The 19,250-nt window shown below is 37.5% G+C and overlaps 1 protein-coding gene across 3 annotated transcripts; it reads right to left on the bottom strand.

Moving 5' to 3' along the window:
• Positions 1 to 914: 914 nt before the first annotated feature.
• Positions 915 to 2,684, bottom strand: LOC149163035 (uncharacterized). Of its 3 annotated transcripts, none has more exons than XM_089435907.1 (4): positions 2,543 to 2,684; positions 2,149 to 2,441; positions 1,908 to 1,964; positions 915 to 1,340 (listed from the first exon to the last, which is right to left on the bottom strand). In XM_089435907.1, exons 2-4 carry the CDS (start codon positions 2,411 to 2,413, stop codon positions 1,165 to 1,167), a joined length of 498 nt encoding a protein of 165 aa, XP_089292033.1. In that variant the 5' UTR covers positions 2,414 to 2,441; positions 2,543 to 2,684; the 3' UTR covers positions 915 to 1,164. The 3 variants fall into 3 exon arrangements, with proteins under 3 accessions (XP_089292033.1, XP_089292031.1, XP_089292032.1); XM_089435905.1 differs by having other exon boundaries at positions 2,548 to 2,684; XM_089435906.1 differs by having other exon boundaries at positions 1,908 to 1,955; positions 2,548 to 2,684.
• Positions 2,685 to 19,250: the final 16,566 nt, after the last annotated feature.

Below are 19,250 nucleotides of genomic sequence, written 5' to 3'. Positions count from 1 at the left end.
GGTTTTCCTTTATATGGACATCGACAATTTGATGATGTCGACATGATTGAGGTACAAGGTGTAAGTGCCAAGTTTGACATGAAGTAGATCTTGTTGGAAAAAAGGATCTTTAGTGTGATGTTTGCTACAAAATATTATGAAGACCTTAACAGATGAAGATTAAAACATGAATACCTTAAGAGATGAAGATTAAGACAAGTAGTCGTTATGGGGGGGTGTTAGAATATCTAAGAACTACTTGTATATATGTGCATGTGATCATTACGATTGTTTATAATAGTTATTATATGTAAAGTTTAGACTCTATGTGAAGGAGCCTATTCCTAGTGTTTAGGAGTTTGATGAGGTGTAGTTGGTTGAGAGATTTTCTTCTACTAGTTAGCCTCCTAGATTAGTGTGTAGTTGATATATTTACTTAAGCAAGCGATTGCATGTCCGAGATAGTTTGCCTATCTTGAGGCAATACTATTTGTGCCATTACATTTATTAATACATTAAGAGTTCTCCCAATTTATTTGAATATACTTACACTGTCAATATTTTCAACATTCATCATGTCACTTGAAAATGATTTCATTCCTTAATCTCATCCATTAAAGATAACATCAACTAACTTTTATATATATGACACTTAAATTTATAACCTTTTAAAAACCATACATATTTTTTAATAATTAAATTTGATAATTAAAATATATATATTTATTAAATTAAAATTTATTTTAAATATCATTTTATTATTATTAAAATTAATATTTTTTTCCTTAAAATATTTAAATAAATATAAATTTACCCATAAACAAATCCACTTAAACAACAAAAATCACACAATAATTTGCCTTTATAAAAAGCAAAATGGATATAATAAAATAAACCTAACATGTTTATCCCAACGAACCTTTAACATAGAGATATAGATAACAAATATAACATTAACATAGATATATAGATAGCGAACATAAAGTAGTATTGGACTATTACACATGCATAGGTTTAAGACAGCCCAATATTACCTTGACTTACATATACATAAAGAGCAAACATTTATTGATATTGAGCTATTACTTATGGATAGTTTAAAGATAGCTCAATATTTTATTTAGCTACAAGTAGGCAACCCCATTGGTGCATAAGTATCTCTAATAGTCCAATCATAACCTAGACTTAGTACTGGACATACTCATTCCTAACATAGTAGTCGCTGTGTGGACGACGACGTGGGGGAGGAGGAGGTGGTGGTTGATCAACAACATATGTATCGCGTCTATAGTATTGTTGAGGCTTTTTGTTGTAGGGTATGGCTTGGTGCCTATATCCCTCCTCGTAACCATCTTCTTCATCTGCAAAAAACAAAGGAAAAAATAATTTATTTTATTTTATATTTAATAGTTAACTTTATTAGATATTTAAATTTATAACGAAAACAAACTCTCACAAATTTATCACTTATTGAATTTAGGCTTCTGTGATCTATATCAATTTAGAGAAAAATCTTCGAGGAAAATCACATAAAAAAAATATATATATTCTACTATCTAAATAAAAATACCATTTATAAAATATATTGTTATATTTTAAATATTTTTATTATATATATATTTAACGTTTTGAAAATTCACTCTCGAAAATTTATAACTCAAATTTATTATTTCAACAAATTCATACTAAATTGTTGTGAGAAAACTTAAACAAAGCATATACCTTTAATAAAAAAAAAAAAAAACTCCAAAAACATATCAATAAACTAAACCCCAAAATCATACCAATAAACTAAACCATATAAAAAGAGCACTATTTTCACTCAATCTCAAACATTATGAATGGAGCCTTACCAGACATAGCATACCACATATAAAAGAAGCCCTATGTTTTCTACTAGAACTCAAACATTATGAATGGAGGCTTACCAGATACCTCATACTCTACACGTTCTTGGTAGGTGTGGCTGCCATGACCTGTATGAACTAGCAAGACAGTTAGACTTTTTAAGTCAGAAGCAGTAGTAAAATGTAATTTTCTAATTATATAGATAATGAAATAATGATTATATGTGGAAGTTTAGTCTGGTCAAAAACTATATAAATTAGAGAGCTACAAGCCCGCAATTTCTTTGATGGAGAAAAGAAGTATATAAACCATACTAATTACCATGACGAGGAGGATATTCATGCTGTGAGACACGGCTATATGATCCTCGAGGCGGGGCAGGATCGTAGTCATCAAAAGGGACAAAGCCATGTGACCGAGGCTTAGAGCGACCGACCATGAACCTTGCGCTTATACCTCGATCGGTTTCGCCATCATCCTCACCATTCGTTTCTTGGGCCACCTTCTCAACCTGAGGGACTTCCTCCTTTGCCTCTCCTGTTGGATATCCCGCGGGTGGTGCCTGTTTTTTAGTCGCAGCGGCCATTTCTGGTTCTTCTGGTGCACCGAAAATTCTGATCCACAGCACAAACAAAAATCTTCAATACATGAAGTATTTATCAATTTTAGATCAACAATAATTTAACTATAGAAAAGGCGATCAGTGAGAGGTTACTGAACTTGACTTCACCGGGATCTCTCTGCTCTACAATACTGCTACTGTCCAATTGCATGTATATATATATATACGTGTAAACTGGGCTGAAAAGTACATGAAGAAATTAAGCGCGGTGTGGAATAATTTAGTCGAGTAGATATGCTTGGATTCGTTAATAGCTGTGCCTCGTAAGGCGAACTACGCTGGAAGAATCTCACTTTTTTAGGTTTTGATCCAATCACACTAAAGTGAAGAATCGATTCCATTTTATCTTTACTCTCCATTATTTTAAGTTTATGCTCACGGAAGAATATTGCAGCCATTTTGCAACGACTGTTTCCCAGATCATGTGGTTGGCTGTGGTTGTTAAGGGAATCCCATGCTCGAAGTTTAATCCATATGTTATTGAGAAAATCTTATGGAGAGTGGTTGAGGGTGGGAAAATATTATGAAGAGCGGTTGAGGGTGGAAATTATCTCTGATCTGAAAGGGTTTTTTAAAGTTTTGATGGGAATATTTTACTGGTAGGGCAAGTAGTTTTTCTATTTAACATTACTATTAAAGTTAATTTTAGCATGAACATAATTTTTTGAAAAAAAATAAGTTGAAAGTGAAAATCCTATATAAATAAGACATCTAGATTTATAAGAAGAACTTTCGCATAAATCACATGAAGAGAGACATTTGTCGACGCTTTTTGAACCAACCAGTGTGGCTCATCGTCACGACAACTTGTCTTGACGTTTCGAACCGACAAATGTCTCTCTTCATGTGATTTACGCCTAAGTTCTTCTTATAAATATTATGGATCACAAGAAGCCTCAATTCAACATCTAAATTTGTTTTATATAATTTTAATAATAATTTCTTATACATAGTCTTACCATTTTTATTAAAATAAATTGAAATAATAATAATTATAATAATAAAATTGGAAAACCCCATAATAAATTACTTATAAACCACTTTTCTATGTCTTATTTTTACCAATTGTTTACCAAATTGACAATATTGTAGAAAATAGAAAAACTTAGAAAAAAAAAATTAACAGGGATCACTCAAAATACAGCCTGAAACGGGGAACATATTCATAAATAACAGAGACCAACAAATGAAAAACGTCTTTTGAAATAATCGCTTAAAAACGTTATAAACAGGTAACGATGTTTACGGATCAAAAGTGTTTAAGGTTTTGGTTAAAGCAAAACCTTCCGTTCATGTGGCGGTTAGTCCAACAACCTTCAACATAATTCAGAGGAATTGAACTTAGGACTCCTGCTATTATAGAAATTGAACTTTAATTAGAACTGAAAAAATTGCTACTGACTGCTCCACTAAACTAGTTTTTATACTGTTTTTTAAGTCAGAATCTTCAAGAACTTTTGACCTCCCCTGTGTGGAGGTGGCGATGGATTTCAGAGCTTGAGCACATGGGGTGGTGGAGGTCGATTTATTTAAGTTATGGAAAATATCGGTTGTGTGTAAGTTAATTTTTCTTGTTTTGGTATCTTTTCGGATCTATATAGGAGTCTTGCAGTGTGTGATTGTTAATTTGGGTTATAAGGGTCACTTGTCTTAGTTTCTTCATGTCAATGGCCCTTTGAAGTTTAGGAATTTTTGTGAGTTTTTGGGGTTGTTTGGTGTGAGATCTATTTAAATTTATCATTATTGGTAGTGGCTTTAGCTTGTTAAGGTGGCAAGGATTGGTCTAGGTAGGTGTATTTAAGAATCAAGGTTGGTGTTGTGGGTGGGATTGGGAATTTGATCTTGTTTTGTTGGGTTGTTCTTGTTTTGCAGTCTTGGGATGGTGCTTTCTGCATCCAATGGTGGAGGGAGAAAATATGGTGGACAAAGAGCTGTCAACCTCTGCCTTCTCTATTGGATTACCACTAAACCTTTAAATCTACATATGGTGCTACTATGACGAGTTAATTTGTTGGTACTGAGTTTTGTAGAGGGGGTTAGGTCAGATTGCGTGCTCGTTTGTAGGTAGGGGAAATCCCACAAGGAATCTAAGTTGTCTCTTGGTGAATTATCAATGCCACCAAGCTAGAGGTACAGGAGTAGGAGGGGTGCTGGTGGCAAAGCCCAGACTGGTCAGAGAGGGGAAAGGATCTTTTCCCATGACTCCATGGAGACATACTCCAATGTGATTACATTGGAAATGTGCCAGGAAATCAGGGATCTTGAGAAATTTATGGAGGAGAGGAAGTATATGTTCAATTTTGAACTACTTGAGGATTGTTAGGTAAGTAACACTTCATTGGCAAATGAATACATTATTGGGTGTGTTTTTGTAACACCCTCCTCCCACATCTACCCAAGTAACCGACCAATTGGGGTAAACATGTGACGAGAGGCTACTATGATTAGATTCAATCTCCTAGGTGACCTTAAGGAAATGGAATCAATGGAAACACATCATACATACCTTCCACATCAGCTGCAAGACCCTAAGAACCATCCCAACACTTCTAGTAACCAACCCCTGGGTCCCACTGAGGTTTTAGCCCACTTGACCCCTTGATGCTCCCATGATATGGACCTGACAGCGTCCGGGCGGCTTTGGATGCTCTCATGCCAAGGCATGCCAACGTTCAAGGATTATTTTTCCTAGTGTTGTGCCAACGTCTCGAGGATTTGAACCACTTTTTCAGACCCATAGCCGAGGTCACTGCCCAAAATTGAATGAAACATTTAGAATAGAGAGATAACAAGGAAACAATAATGAAAATGTAAATACCTGAACAAGCGCTTAACTAAGCCCCTACTAGCCATGACATGTGTTTTAACAAATATGTAATCTACAAGTGTAAACCACAGATTTAAGCATAGGTGTTAGATGATCCAAAAATACTTTATTATCATAGGTTATAAAATTGAAATAAAATAATTATTAATTTAAGAAATTAAATTAATAATTATTCTGGAATGATTAATTATTTTAGAGACAATTAGAATTAGTATATTGTTGTAACAAGATATGACTCTCCAAATGAGTCGTATCTTAGGCTCTATTATAGGAGATTAGTTAGCTAGTTGGTTTGAATAGCATTTATTGTAAATGGACACTTGTAAGTGATCCATAATTAGAGGTAGTTAGGACATGGAGCTTATAAATAGCTCATTGCAAGAGTGTTTGGTTGTTCGGGTATAAACTCTTGCAAAATCAATTATGTAATTGTTTTTTTCTGATTAATAAAATTACGTGTCTGAGGACACTTCTGCCATTATTGTGGTATCAGAGCTCCAATAATGTTGCAGTGGATTTGAGGAGATTCCAACTCAACAAAGTCCTGGAAAACTCCATTCAGTTGGCCAGCAAATCATTGGTATGGAAATTGTACAGTTTTGTTTAAAAGGAAAATAAATTTTTTATCATTGATTTTAGATTTTTTAAAATCTAAAATTCATTTTTTTATTATAAAAATTGCCTCTGCTTGTGTCTCCGATTCTTATCCCTTGGGACCATCGAGCCTGATTGGGATGTCTGCACAGAATCCTCTTTACAGTTTGTACCCCAAAGATATTTATTTGCATACAGTAGGCGCCTTGCAAGTTTAGATATCACAGCAGAATCTGTAGAAGAATCTGCTGCAAGTGCTCCCAGTGCTGCTGCTCGCAAACGGAGGATTGAAGTCGCTGAAAGCCGTGACGAGAGCACCCTGTGAATCGTTCTCTATATCCCAATTAGATAATGACATTTCTGTAATGAGAGTGCTATGTGAGTTTTAATAAGACAGAGGGTTCCAAATTTGAATGATTATAAATCTGGCACAAAGAATGGGTCATCGTGTTTATATAAATGTATGCACAGAAAGGTATTGGTTAAACAGTTGCAGGGGATCGTTTTGTTCCTTTACCACCGTTTTCAGTTGGACAGGTTCATTCTTTTGATCTAAAAACTTCAGTTTCATTTGAGCCAGAGTTCCACGCAAATTGCTGGCATTTTTTGTTGCAGAGAGAATTGCGTTGAACAAACCACTGTTGTTATGCACTTGTTTAATATAATTTCTTCTGAAATCGGATGCAGCATTGGATTTATCTCCATGGAGTGAATTCATTCGTCCGAGGACATCAAATCTGCAGCAGTGGGTTTTTCATTTTAATGGTTTTGGGTCTTTAATTGGTTTGGTAAATTACAGCATGCCGGTGGATGTGAATGGTGGCTGCGAGTTCGAATAGCACTGTCCATATCGTTCTCTAATTCATTTGTTGCAAGATGCAGGTTTGAATGATTTGAAAGTTACGGCTTGAAAGAGCTTCACAGAATACGATCCGCAATTAGTCGCCTTCTCATTGTATGATTTACTCTAATGCCCACTTCACACACTCTGTTTTGTTGCGGTTGCATTAAGAAAGCAGTTTGCAGTAGATGCATGGCGAATACGTTGCTGGATCTAACCTGGAGTTAAAGCAAAAGCCATTGTAGGAGGTCTTTGGTTTGAATCAATTCGGCAGTCGATCCAACGTTTTACAAGTAAAAAGATCCAGCGAGCATTTGACAAGTGAAAAGATCCAGCGTTCAACAGTTTTTTTTAAAAAAAAGGTGAATCTTCACTGGAGAGAGAAGGAATATTTTTTTTATTTTGTAATGTTAATGAAGTGATAAGTGGAGTTTTGTTTTTTTTAATGGAGTGATAAGGTGTAATTATATTTTGAAATTTGGTATTTTAGTGGAGAAATAAGGTGCAATAGAAATTTGTAAGTTTTGGAGCAATAAGGAGTTTTTTTTTTAATTTTTCAAAGGAGATAAATGTAACTCAAAGTAATTTTACTTTGAGGGGGGGTAATTTTTTTTTACCAGATTGTGCAAAAGCACCATTGTAAAAAGTCAAATTTTGAAAGTTGCCCTGTAAAAATTTGAGAAATTGACTAGAGCCAAGTGCAAAGCTCAGTCAATATTCTCCTGTTTTGATGACTATTCGAGGGTCAAAGCCAAGCCCCGATAGATCGTGTTTTTGCGTGGTGTGTTGTGTTGACTATATTGTCCTTTCTGTTCTGCTTCTTGGTGCGTCTCTTCATCGCTAAAATGTCTAAGTTGATTAACTTATTTTCTGATTCCGACAAACTTGAGGGCACTAAATCTTATAAAACGTGGCATCGTCTTATTGAAAGTGTTGGCATTATGATTCAAGTGTTGTCCTTGATGGCAACTCACTCAGAGGTTGGTACAGGTGCTCAGAGGTTGGTACAGGTGATGGCAACTTAATCAGAAGACAGATCTTAGTACAGCAGGCCAAGAAAGTTCATACACGCAGGTTCATTAAGCCCAAGTCGCGTGTACACGCAGGTTGGCTTCAGTAAAAGAGCGTGTATGTGGAAAAGTACCTTTGGTCCGTGGCGGTTAGTCCTTGGAAGTTGTGCATATGGTTTCGGACCATGGTGTCTCGACGGGCGTGTCGATCCCTCGTTTTGAGGCTGATGGTATTGGGTTACTATGGTTTTGGCTCTTGGTATTGAACAAGGCCTAAGGCTATATAAGGAGAAGATCATTAGGCAAGTTGGGCAAGCAATGTGTGTCTGACTAAGTGAGAAGATCTGGTATTATTGTTTATCTGTTCGGGACGCTTGGCAAGGGTCGGATCTGACAGCGAAGGCATAAGAAACTATTTATAGATCTGCACGCGGGTTGCCCTTGGTGAAAGCGCATATACACGCGGTTTTGGTACAGTGAAGTAGCGTATGCATAATAAGATTTGATATTTCAGGTTGTTGCTGATTCTGGTGGTTGTTGCAGAGTTCTGGGCTCTGGTTTGGGTTCTGTGTTCTTGATGACAGGGTTTCAGTGATTCAGTATTGGGTTGTTTAATGAATTATGATGCAAGTATAAGTTGATGATTGTATTGCAGTAATGTTTGTTCTGTACTCTTGGATCCAGTCTGAAAATTGATGAAACGTGGTCCCTGAAGGTTGTAGGGTCAGCACCTACGTACTAGTAAATGGATCAGCTAGTACAAGAGCTGAAGGGGTTGTAGCTCCCTTCCAGAAGTAGTTGGAAAACGAGAGAGGGTTGTAGCCCTCTGCAGGTTGTAGCCTGCGTACTGGTAAAGGACTGCACCAGTACATTGTAAAAGAAGTTTCTCATTAAAGAAGAAAGAGACGAATTGCAGCAGGTGGTTTTCACCCACATTGGGTTTCCACCTTATATCATGGTGTTCATGTGTGTGGCTCTTGTGTGATGTTCTGTTCTGTTATATTGCACCTGTTTACTGTTAATATGCTTAATAATGTTCTGATGCATTTACAGAAGAGTAAAGCTAACTGAATTATAAGATCTCTGGGTATACGCTTGTTGCATTAGACACAGTCGCGTGTACACGCGGGTTCACTTAATGAAAGTAGCGTGTATGTTTCTGAGCATTGAAAAAGTTTTATAGTTCTTATAATACTGATTCACCCCCCCCCCCTCTCAGTATTATTTCCAACAATTGGTATCAGAGCAGGTCCTTCAGAGGAAGCTTGGTCACTTGAAGGAAAAGATCCATCAGAATGGCTAATCCAGAAAGAGAGGCACACATCAGGCCACCAGTCTTTGACGGGAACAATTTTACTCACTGGAAGATAAGAACCACTGCATATCTACAATCACTTGGAGCGGAAGTTTGGGGAATCGTAGAAGGAGGATACAAATTCCCATCAGCAACTCCTACAGATCCAGCAGAGAAAAAGCAATATGAGCTCAATGCCAAAGCTGTTACTGTCCTATTGAGTAGTTTGACTCAATCAGAATTTATGAAGATCATGCATTTCAAATCAGCTAAGGAAATATGGGACAAAATCGTTACAAGCTACGAAGGAGATGATCAGGTAAAAAGAGCAAAGCTTCAAACTCTCAGAATCCGGTATGAAACTCTTAAGATGCGTAGTAATGAAAGCATAGCTAATTATTTCCTGCGTATGGATGAGATTGTGAATTGTATGAGGGATCTGGGTGAAGAATTTGAGGAAGTTGTCTTAGTTGAAAAGGTTTTGAGATCTCTATCTACTAAATTTGATTCTAAAGTATCTGCCATAGAAGAAAAGGAGAATGTGCAGAAAATCACCATGTCACAGCTTCACGGGATCTTAACTGCTTTTGAAATGCGACAAGAGGTACCACCAGAGGCCGCATTCGAAGTGTCAGAGGAAGAAGATGAGGTAAATTTTGTCAAGAATCTTGAACGGGGAACTGGACGGTTCAAAGGTAAGCTACCTTTCAAATGTTTTCTATGTGGTAGAGTTGGTCACTATGCTGCTAGATGTCCTCATAACAAAGGAGAGATATCTGAAGAAGATGGTAGAAGCTATTATACCCATATTAAAAGTTCATCCAATGATAGTGAAGATATTAGAAGTCTCATGGCACATAAGAAGAAGAATGCTTCATCCAATAATAGCGAAGATATTAAAAGTCTCATGACACATGAAGAGAAGAATGCAGAAACTGAAGAAGTTGCCAAATTAAAAGAACAATTGGAGACAGAAATCAGGGTAAGGGAGCAATTGCAGGATATAGTAAAGGATCAGAGTACAACTATTCAGAGAATTGAATCAAAGATCCTCTCTTTAAAAGAAGATCTTAAAAAATCAAGAGAACAGAACAGAGAAGATCTTGAAGATCAAGAACATGAAGTGACCAAACTAAAGCGACAAATGGAAGAAGGAAGAAAAGCTGAAGAAGACCTAAGGAATCAATATCTGAAAAAGGAAGAACAACATCAAGTTGAGGTAAATATCTTGAAAGGTAAAATAGAAGAAAAGGATAAGCTTTTACGATAGTCTTGGATGATATTCTTAATAGTCAAAGGTCTCCTGCTATCAAGACTGGTCTTGGTTTTCATGAATATGTTGAAGGTGAATCTAGTTCACAAGGTGAGGCAAAAAACTCTAATGAGAAATCTGAAATGCTCAACAAGGAACAACCAAGGAAAGAAATTCCTCAAGAAAGATCCTTTACTCCTAACTATGGACGTGATAGACGATTATTTCCTCCACTAAATAATGTTGAATGTTATGTATGTCATAATCTTGGACATGTTGCAGCCAGATGTAGACGTAGAATGGTTCAAGAAAGATCATCGCATCCCAGGTATTTCAGAGGATATTGCTTTGCCTGCAATGCATATGGACACAAAGAAATTGATTGTGATAGAAGGAACATGAAAAATGTAAGGTGTTATACATGCAACAACTATGGGCATAAAGCAAGGGAATGCAGGAGCAGATTTCAAAATTCAAGACAAGAGGACCATACATCATCACAGTTGCAGGAATTGAAGAAGACAGAGACAGAAAGGTGTGGCATAATTCAGACAGCGGACATAACAGACACAGGGGAATCTGAAAGTGATGAAATTCAGTATTCCATCTTGCATACGCTGATATAACGAAGAGAAGTCGCGTATATACACGAGTTACAGGCTGCAAAGTCGCGTATATGAAGAAAGGGCAGCAAAACAGACCCAGGTTCAGTCATGGTTGGCTCAGGCTCAGGGGGAGCAGAACAGACTCAGGAGATGGTTCAGTCATGGTTGGCTCACATTCAGGGGGAGAATATAGTTCAAATAATTCATTGTTGGCATTATGGTTAGAAGTTGCTGATGAAACTAAATGATACATCTTATTGTTTGATCAAAGGAATAGTATTGCAAGCTGATTCTTATGGTACAGATCTGAATGGCTGGTCTTAGAACATGCATCTGCTCAGGGGGAACATGGATGGACTGATACAACTTGGCATATACAAAGGGGGAACCAAATCAGAAACTTCAGCATGTACTCAGGGGGAGTATGGTCAGCAGTGTGGACAGTAGAAGGTATACCAAAGAAGAGAATATCTTGGTCCGCCCTTTGCCCTTGATGTCAAAGGGGGAGAGTGACTTGGTGTGGTGGTTGCCATCAAGTCCAAAGGGGGAGATTGTTGGCATTATGATTCAAGTGTTGTCCTTGATGGCAACTCACTCAGAGGTTGGTACAGGTGCTCAGAGGTTGGTACAGGTGATGGCAACTTAATCAGAAGACAGATCTTAGTACAGCAGGCCAAGAAAGTTCATACACGCAGGTTCATTAAGCCCAAGTCGCGTGTACACGCAGGTTGGCTTCAGTAAAAGAGCGTGTATGTGGAAAAGTACCTTTGGTCCGTGGCGGTTAGTCCTTGGAAGTTGTGCCTATGGTTTCGGACCATGGTGTCTCGACAGGCATGTCGATCCCTCATTTTGAGGCTGATGGTATTGGGTTACTATGGTTTTGGCTCTTGGTATTGAACAAGGCCTAAGGCTATATAAGGAGAAGATCATTAGGCAAGTTGGGCAAGCAATGTGTGTCTGACGAAGTGAGAAGATCTGGTATTACTGTTTATCTGTTCGGGACGCTTGGCAAGGGTCGGATCTGACAGCGAAGGCATAAGAAACTATTTCTAGATCTGCACGCGGGTTGCCCTTGGTGAAAGCGCGTATACACGCGGTTTTGGTACAGTGAAGTAGCGTATGCATAATAAGATTTGATATTTCAGGTTGCTGCTGATTCTGGTGGTTGTTGCAGAGTTCTGGGCTCTGGTTTGGGTTCTGTGTTCTTGATGACAGGGTTTCAGTGATTCAGTATTGGGTTGTTTAATGAATTATGATGCAAGTATAAGTTGATGATTGTATTGCAGTAATGTTTGTTTTGTACTCTTGGATCCAGTCTGAAAATTGATGAAACGTGGTCCCTGAAGGTTGTAGGGTTAGCACCTACGTACTAGTAAATGGATCAGCTAGTACAAGAGCTGAAGGGGTTGTAGCTCCCTTCCAGAAGTAGTTGGAAAACGAGAGAGGGTTGTAGCCCTCTGCAGGTTGTAGCCTGCGTACTGGTAAAGGACTGCACCAGTACATTGTAAAAGAAGTTTCTCATTAAAGAAGAAAGAGACGAATTGCAGCAGGTGGTTTTCACCCACATTGGGTTTCCACCTTATATCATGGTGTTCATGTGTGTGGCTCTTGTGTGATGTTCTGTTCTATTATACTGCACCTGTTTACTGTTAATATGCTTAATAATGTTCTGATGCATTTACAGAAGAGTAAAGCTAACTGAATTATAAGATCTCTGGGTATACGCTTGTTGCATTAGACACAGTCGCATGTACACGCGGGTTCACTTAACGAAAGTAGCATGTATGTTTCTGAGCATTGAAAAAGTTTTATAGTTCTGATAATACTGATTCACCCCCCCCCCTCTCAGTATTATTTCCAATAGAAAGCACACTCATTTACAATGAATTATGGCAAGGAATATGTGATGGAGATGTTAAGCCTAATAAACCCACAGATGCAGATCCACTGGCAAAATGGGAAATCAAGAATGCTAAAGCCTTAGCTCTTATTAAATCGTCTGTGAATGATGAAATGTATGTACATATAGAGAATGCCATAGATGCATGGACTGCCTTGAAAACTTTTAAAGACCTCTTTGATACTCAGCCAGAATCAAAGAAGGTTGATCTACAGTTAAAATTGTTGCAACAAAAATTAACTGAAGATGGTGATATTCTTGAATATCTCTCCAGACTTAAGAATATTAAGCAGGAAATTATTAATGCTAGTTTTCCCGCAATTGATGATAGCTTTATGGTCACAATTGTAATTGCTGGGCTTCCTTCTTCCTATACGCATTTTTTAGAGACTTTACAAGTAACTGGGAAATTAGAAAAACTAAAGTTTGATGAACTTTGTGAAATGTTAAGGCAACATGATAAAACTTTTGGGAAGAAGAAGAAAGTTGGTGAAGATGTTTTTCTCACAGAAGCCAGCACAAGTAAGTCATCAGCAGATAGTTCTCGAGGAAGAGGCAGATGGAATCAGAATCAAGTAGCACATAATCGAGGTCGAAGCCAAAGCAGAGGCAACAATTTTAACAGAGGAGGAAGAAATAATTTTCAAGGTAGAGGAAACAACCAAGGAAGAGGCAATTTTCAAGCACAAGGATATAATAGTCAAGGTAGAGGACAATCTCCAAATAGAGGTCAAAGCAGAGGCAGAGGACAATCTTCAGGACGAGGAAGAGACTTAAGTCAAATTGTGTGTCGAAGATGTAACAAAGTTGGCCATTATGCTGAAGATTGTCGAACTTCACTTAATAAAATTCCCAAGTTTCAGCAGCATTCAGCACAATTTGCAAATGATCAAGATGAAGATAGCTCAGAATATGTTTTTACTTCCTCACCAGCATCCCAAATTTCATCTCATCTTCGAAGTGACTATGAAGATGCCTGGATCTTGGATTCCGGGGCAACTCAGCACATGACATGTCGACGTGATTTTTTCTGGAATTTTCAAGAATGCCAACTTAATTCAATTTTTCTTGCTGATGATACAAAACATACTCCTTATGGAAAAGGAGTCGTAAAAGTTTTTCTCCCTGACATTGGAGAAAAATTGATTTCCAATGTATGGTATGTACCCAGTTTCAAGAAAAATTTGCTCTCTTTAGTCACGATTCGACAAGCAGGACATCAGGTAATTATGGAAGATGGTTTAGTGAAGATTAATTCAGTGAAACAGAACTTGAAAACAGTTATGACAGGTTATGAAGATGGAAAACTGTTACGGATGAAAGGGACAGTTATTCCAAGGCATTCTGATTTTGCAGGGGCAGTGACTACAGGTATTTCACCTATCAGACTATGGCATGTAAGATATGGACATTTGAATTTTGAGAGTCTTTCTCAATTGCAGAAACAAGGAATGGTTAAGGGACTTCCCACATTCAAAAGGGAAAATGAAAAATGTGAAGCTTGCATTTATGGCAAACAAAATCGAGAAATTTTTCCAACAAGTTCATGGCGTGCAAACAGGCAGCTACAACTAATTCACATTGATGTTTGTGGTCCACTACAAACCTCATTTGGTGGTTGCAAGTATTTTTTACTATTCATTGATGATTTCAGCAGAATGACTTGAGTTTACTTCTTGAAGAACAAGTCAGAAGCATTTGATAAGTTTAAAATTTTTCGCCAACTTGTTGAAAATGAAGTCAAAGAAAAGATAGGTACTCTCAGGACGGATAATGGGGGAGAATTCACTTCAAATGAATTCAAAAATTATTGCAGTGAAAATGGCATAAGACGACATCTTACTAATGTTTACACTCCACAGCAAAATGGAGTAGTCGAAAGAATGAACCGCACTTTGTTAGGAATGGCAAGATCCATGTTAACCTTCAAGAGGTTAAGTCCAACATATTGGGCGGAAGCAATACATACAACTGTCTACTTAAGAAACAGATCTCCAACTGCTTCTTTAGACGAAATCACACCTTATGAAGCTTGGTTTGGTTTCAAACCTCGAGTTAAACATCTTATAGTTTTTGGGTCAGTGTGTTATGCCTTAGTTCCGAAAGAAAAACGAACTAAGCTTGACTCAAGAAGTTTAAAATGAAAAATGATTGGCTATTCTGATGAGAAGAAAGGGTATCGTCTTTTGACCAATGGAAAATTCATTGTGAGCAGGGATGTCATTTTTGATGAAACAGAGAGTAAGAGTGCTGAAGAAATTGAAAATCTTCTTCACAAATTAGAAATTAAGGGAAGTAAAAGACATGGAAAAATGCAAAGTCAACCAACTTCACCAAATTGGTATGAACTTGATTTTCCTTCCTCTGAAGATGAGTCATCTGGTCCATCTACATCAACAACATCATCTGGGTCTTCTAGCAGTTCATCCGCATCTCCAAGCAGCAGCAGTTCTTCAGACAATGAGTCTCCACATTCTTCACCTGAACGACGAACATCAGTTTATATTAATCCTCTTTACAATGATGGGGACTTTACAGAAGCGCAAACAAGTGAGCACCAACTTCTGAAATGGGCAGTTCAACTTTTGAAAGATGTAAAGCCTGATGAACAGAATAAAACTGGCACCCGAAGGGCACATAGAAGTGAAGGCAATTTTTCCTTGATAGCAAATGATTTTACTGAACCTTCCACATACAAAGAAGCAGTAAAACATAAAGAATGGCAACAGGCTATGGTTGACGAATATAAAGCAGTAATTGATAACAACACTTGGAAACTTGTTGATTGTCCAGCAAATGTTAAACCCATAGGATGCAAATGGGTTTACAGAATTAAGTATAATCAGAAGGGTGAACTTGACAAGTATAAAGCACGACTTGTCGCAAAAGGTTTTGCGCAGCAGGAAGGCATTGATTATCAAGAAACCTTTGCTCCAACAGCTAAATGGAACACCATCCGATTAACACTTGCATTGGCCGCTCAAAAAGGCTGGAAGGTTCATCAAATGGATGTGAAAAGTGCTTTTCTCAATGGGGATTTACAGGAGGACGTGTATATGACCCAACCACTAGGTTTTGAAGTGGAAGGACAAGCACATAAAGTCTGCAAATTGATCAAGGCTTTATATGGGTTAAAACAAGCTCCCCGAGCCTGGTATGCCAAGATGGATGATTACCTTAAGAAAGTTGGTTTTCAACGAAGTGAATCTGATGATACTTTGTATGTGCGACAACAAGGCAAATATCTGGTAATTCTTGTTATGTATGTAGATGATTTGATCATCACTGGCAATCATGATGATCATATTGCACAGGTCAAAAAGGAGTTACATGCAGGTTTTAAGATGACCGATTTGGGATTACTTCACTACTATCTTGGGGTTGAAGTCTTCCAACGTCCACATCATATTTTCATTTATCAGAGTAAGTATGCCGCAGAGGTTCTTCAGCGATTTGGCATGCAAGATTGCAAGCCCGTTCTCACCCCCATGGAGCAAAACTTGAAACTTTCAAAATTTGAAGGGGGGGAAAAGGTGGACAGTACAACTTACAGGCAGTTGATTGGCAGCTTGATTTATTTGACAAATACTCGTCCTGATCTATCTTATGCAGTCAGTATTCTTTCACGTTTTATGCAGGAACCACGAGACAGCCATTGGAATGCAGCCAAAAGAGTTCTTAGATATATCCAAGGAACAAAAGATTTTGGTCTTCTTTACACAAAGACTAAAAATTTTGTACTTGGTGGATATTCCGACGCCGACTTTGCTGGAAGTATTGATGATTGAGCATCAACATCAGGTTATTTAATGAACATGGGGTCAGCAGCAGTATCTTGGAGTTGTAAGAAACAAGCTACAGTGGCCACTTCTTCAGCAGAAGCAGAGTACATTTCAGCATGGGAAGCAGCATGTGAAATTGTTTGGTTGCGCCGAATTTTGCAGGACTTGGGCATTTCTCAGGCAGAAGCTACATCATTGTTCATTGACAGCCAGTCAGCCATCAAACTTGCCAAGAACCCAGTTTTTCATTCAAAGACAAAGCATGTGGACACCAAGTATCATCATATCAGGTCTCTCATTGCCAAAGATGTCCTCAAACCAGTTTATTGTCCTTCCGAAGATCAGATCTCCGACATTTTCACCAAACCGCTTGGCAGAATAAAATTTACTAAGTTCAGGGATGAACTTGGTATCTATTGTAATGTATCTTTGGATCATAGGGGGGAATGTTAGATGATCCAAAAATACTTTATTATCATAGGTTATAAAATTGAAATAAAATAATTATTAATTTAAGAAATTAAATTAATAATTATTCTAGAATGATTAATTATTTTAGAGACAATTAGAATTAGTATATTGTTGTAACAAGATGTGACTCTCCAAATGAGTCGTATCTTAGGCTCTATTATAGGAGATTAGTTAGCTAGTTGGTTTGAATAGCATTTATTGTAAATGGACACTTGTAAGTGATCCATAATTAGAGGTAGTTAGGACATGGAGCTTATAAATAGCTCATTGCAAGAGTGTTTGGTTGTTCGGGTGTAAACTCTTGCAAAATCAATTATGTAATTGTTTTTTTCTGATTAATAAAATTACGTGTCTGAGGACTCTTCTGCCATTAATAGGGGTGTCATACTTATATGAGAATCGCTATGAAGCATTGTTCCCTTATATCATTTTCTACATTACCATCTATTAGGTCAAAGCTTAATTTTTCATTCATTTAAAAGTAAACATATGAGGAGAGCCATACATAGATACTGTCATAAAACATATACATAAGCAACATAATAACAACAAAAATACCATGAATACTATAGTCATAGAATCCACATATAAACCAGTACATTTACACATGAAAACCAAGGGAATGAATTTCTCATTAATGAATGTAGAAACCAACCAGGGATGGGACTACCACGTTCCACCCGACCATAGATTAGCTAAGCCAAATATCTCTTCATGTAATCACCCTCGTGCCATATTCCAAGCAAGAATGTGGGACTCATAACCAACCAAAAAGAACCAAAAGAGTATGGATGCTACCGGAGTTCTCCACCTACACTGTGAGAAATTTTAGTGCCTCTTAGTCTCCCTAGATTTACCGTAATCCACAATATCATCTAGGGATCACTAGGCCCTACATCGAGACCCACTCTCTAGGATTTATGATACATCCCATCTTAGGACTACTATTCCTAACGACGACAAATCCACCTCTTGGCTTTACCATATATCTTGTCATTCACCGAAAAGGATTTATAGGCACACCAAGGTACACAATCCTAGATTTACCGCAACCCACAGTCTAGCTCAGGGGTTACTAGGCTAGTGGATTTACCATGATCCATAGTCTGGTTCAGGATCACTAGGCCATGTTTTTATCATTTCGTAGATCCACCCCACTCAACTTTGAATCCATCCAGCAATCCAGCTCAACCGAAGTATGAGAACCCATCTCATCAAAGTTATTTGGAAATGGCAAGGCTAGGCTGAAAACAATGTCACACCTACCAAAACCCATACCATGACAGAAAAAAACCACACGTAATACCATGCATGCAAAATCTAGCAAGGAAATCACATATGCAAAACAATACCTGCAAAAAATGTTGATTTAGATGCTTCATTATGCTCTTCCTTGCTTGCTCCTTCCTTTCTCTTGCTTTCTTCACCTTTCTTGATCCAATGCCCAAGTGCTCCAAGAAAAATTCATGTCCAAGAGTGTGTGTGTGAGAGAGAGAGAGAGAGAGAATAATCATAAAGCTCCAAAATTGAACTGAAAGAAAGGCACCAACTAATCGTCAGTAGTCTTTTTTATCAATTAGGCCTCTATTTTCTTCATTTTCCATTATTTTCCTTCAATTTCCTCCTCACATGCAACGTATGACCTTTCCACTTTCTTTTCTCCTAATTTCCATTATTTTCATAAATAATTGTGCCAAAAATGCCATTTTGCCTTTCCAAAGCCTTAGTCATTTCCTTTGTCAATTTCCTTAGCAAAAAAAAACCAAATGAACACACACTAGGATGTCTGTTATGAAACCAGCTCACAAAAAGATAGAAAAGATAGATCAATGCCTTAGAATTCAGCCTCTTCAAGGGGGCAACCTCCTTTATATTACACAAATGAACAATTCTTGGATGATACAAATGACAAGACCTCCTTTCTATATATAGGAGTCTAAGGGATCATAATATAATCAGAGCCGACATAAAAGTAATAATGTAAGGGCACAATAATAACAATATGGGGACTACATGGCCACAACAATATTATAAGGGGGTTACACTAATAACAATAAGGGGTTAAACTAGTAGTATAGGGATCTAACATGCTCCTCTCCTTCAAAAAGTGTTGTCCTTAATGCTTGAGTAGTTTTGGATGCTTTCGTATAAAATTATCATCCTCCCATGTGGAATCTTCAGCGGGTAAGTTCTTCCTCTTGATGAGATACTTTGAAATTGATCGA

This window comes from Pinus tabuliformis, chromosome 5_2 (genome assembly GCF_031772625.1).
Source record: "Pinus tabuliformis cultivar Carrire ecotype Pingquan chromosome 5_2, CPIR1, whole genome shotgun sequence".
Lineage (NCBI taxonomy): Eukaryota > Viridiplantae > Streptophyta > Pinopsida > Pinales > Pinaceae > Pinus > Pinus tabuliformis.
The sequence above is the reverse complement of the archived record's forward strand: the minus strand, read 5'-3'. Positions and strand labels throughout refer to the sequence as shown.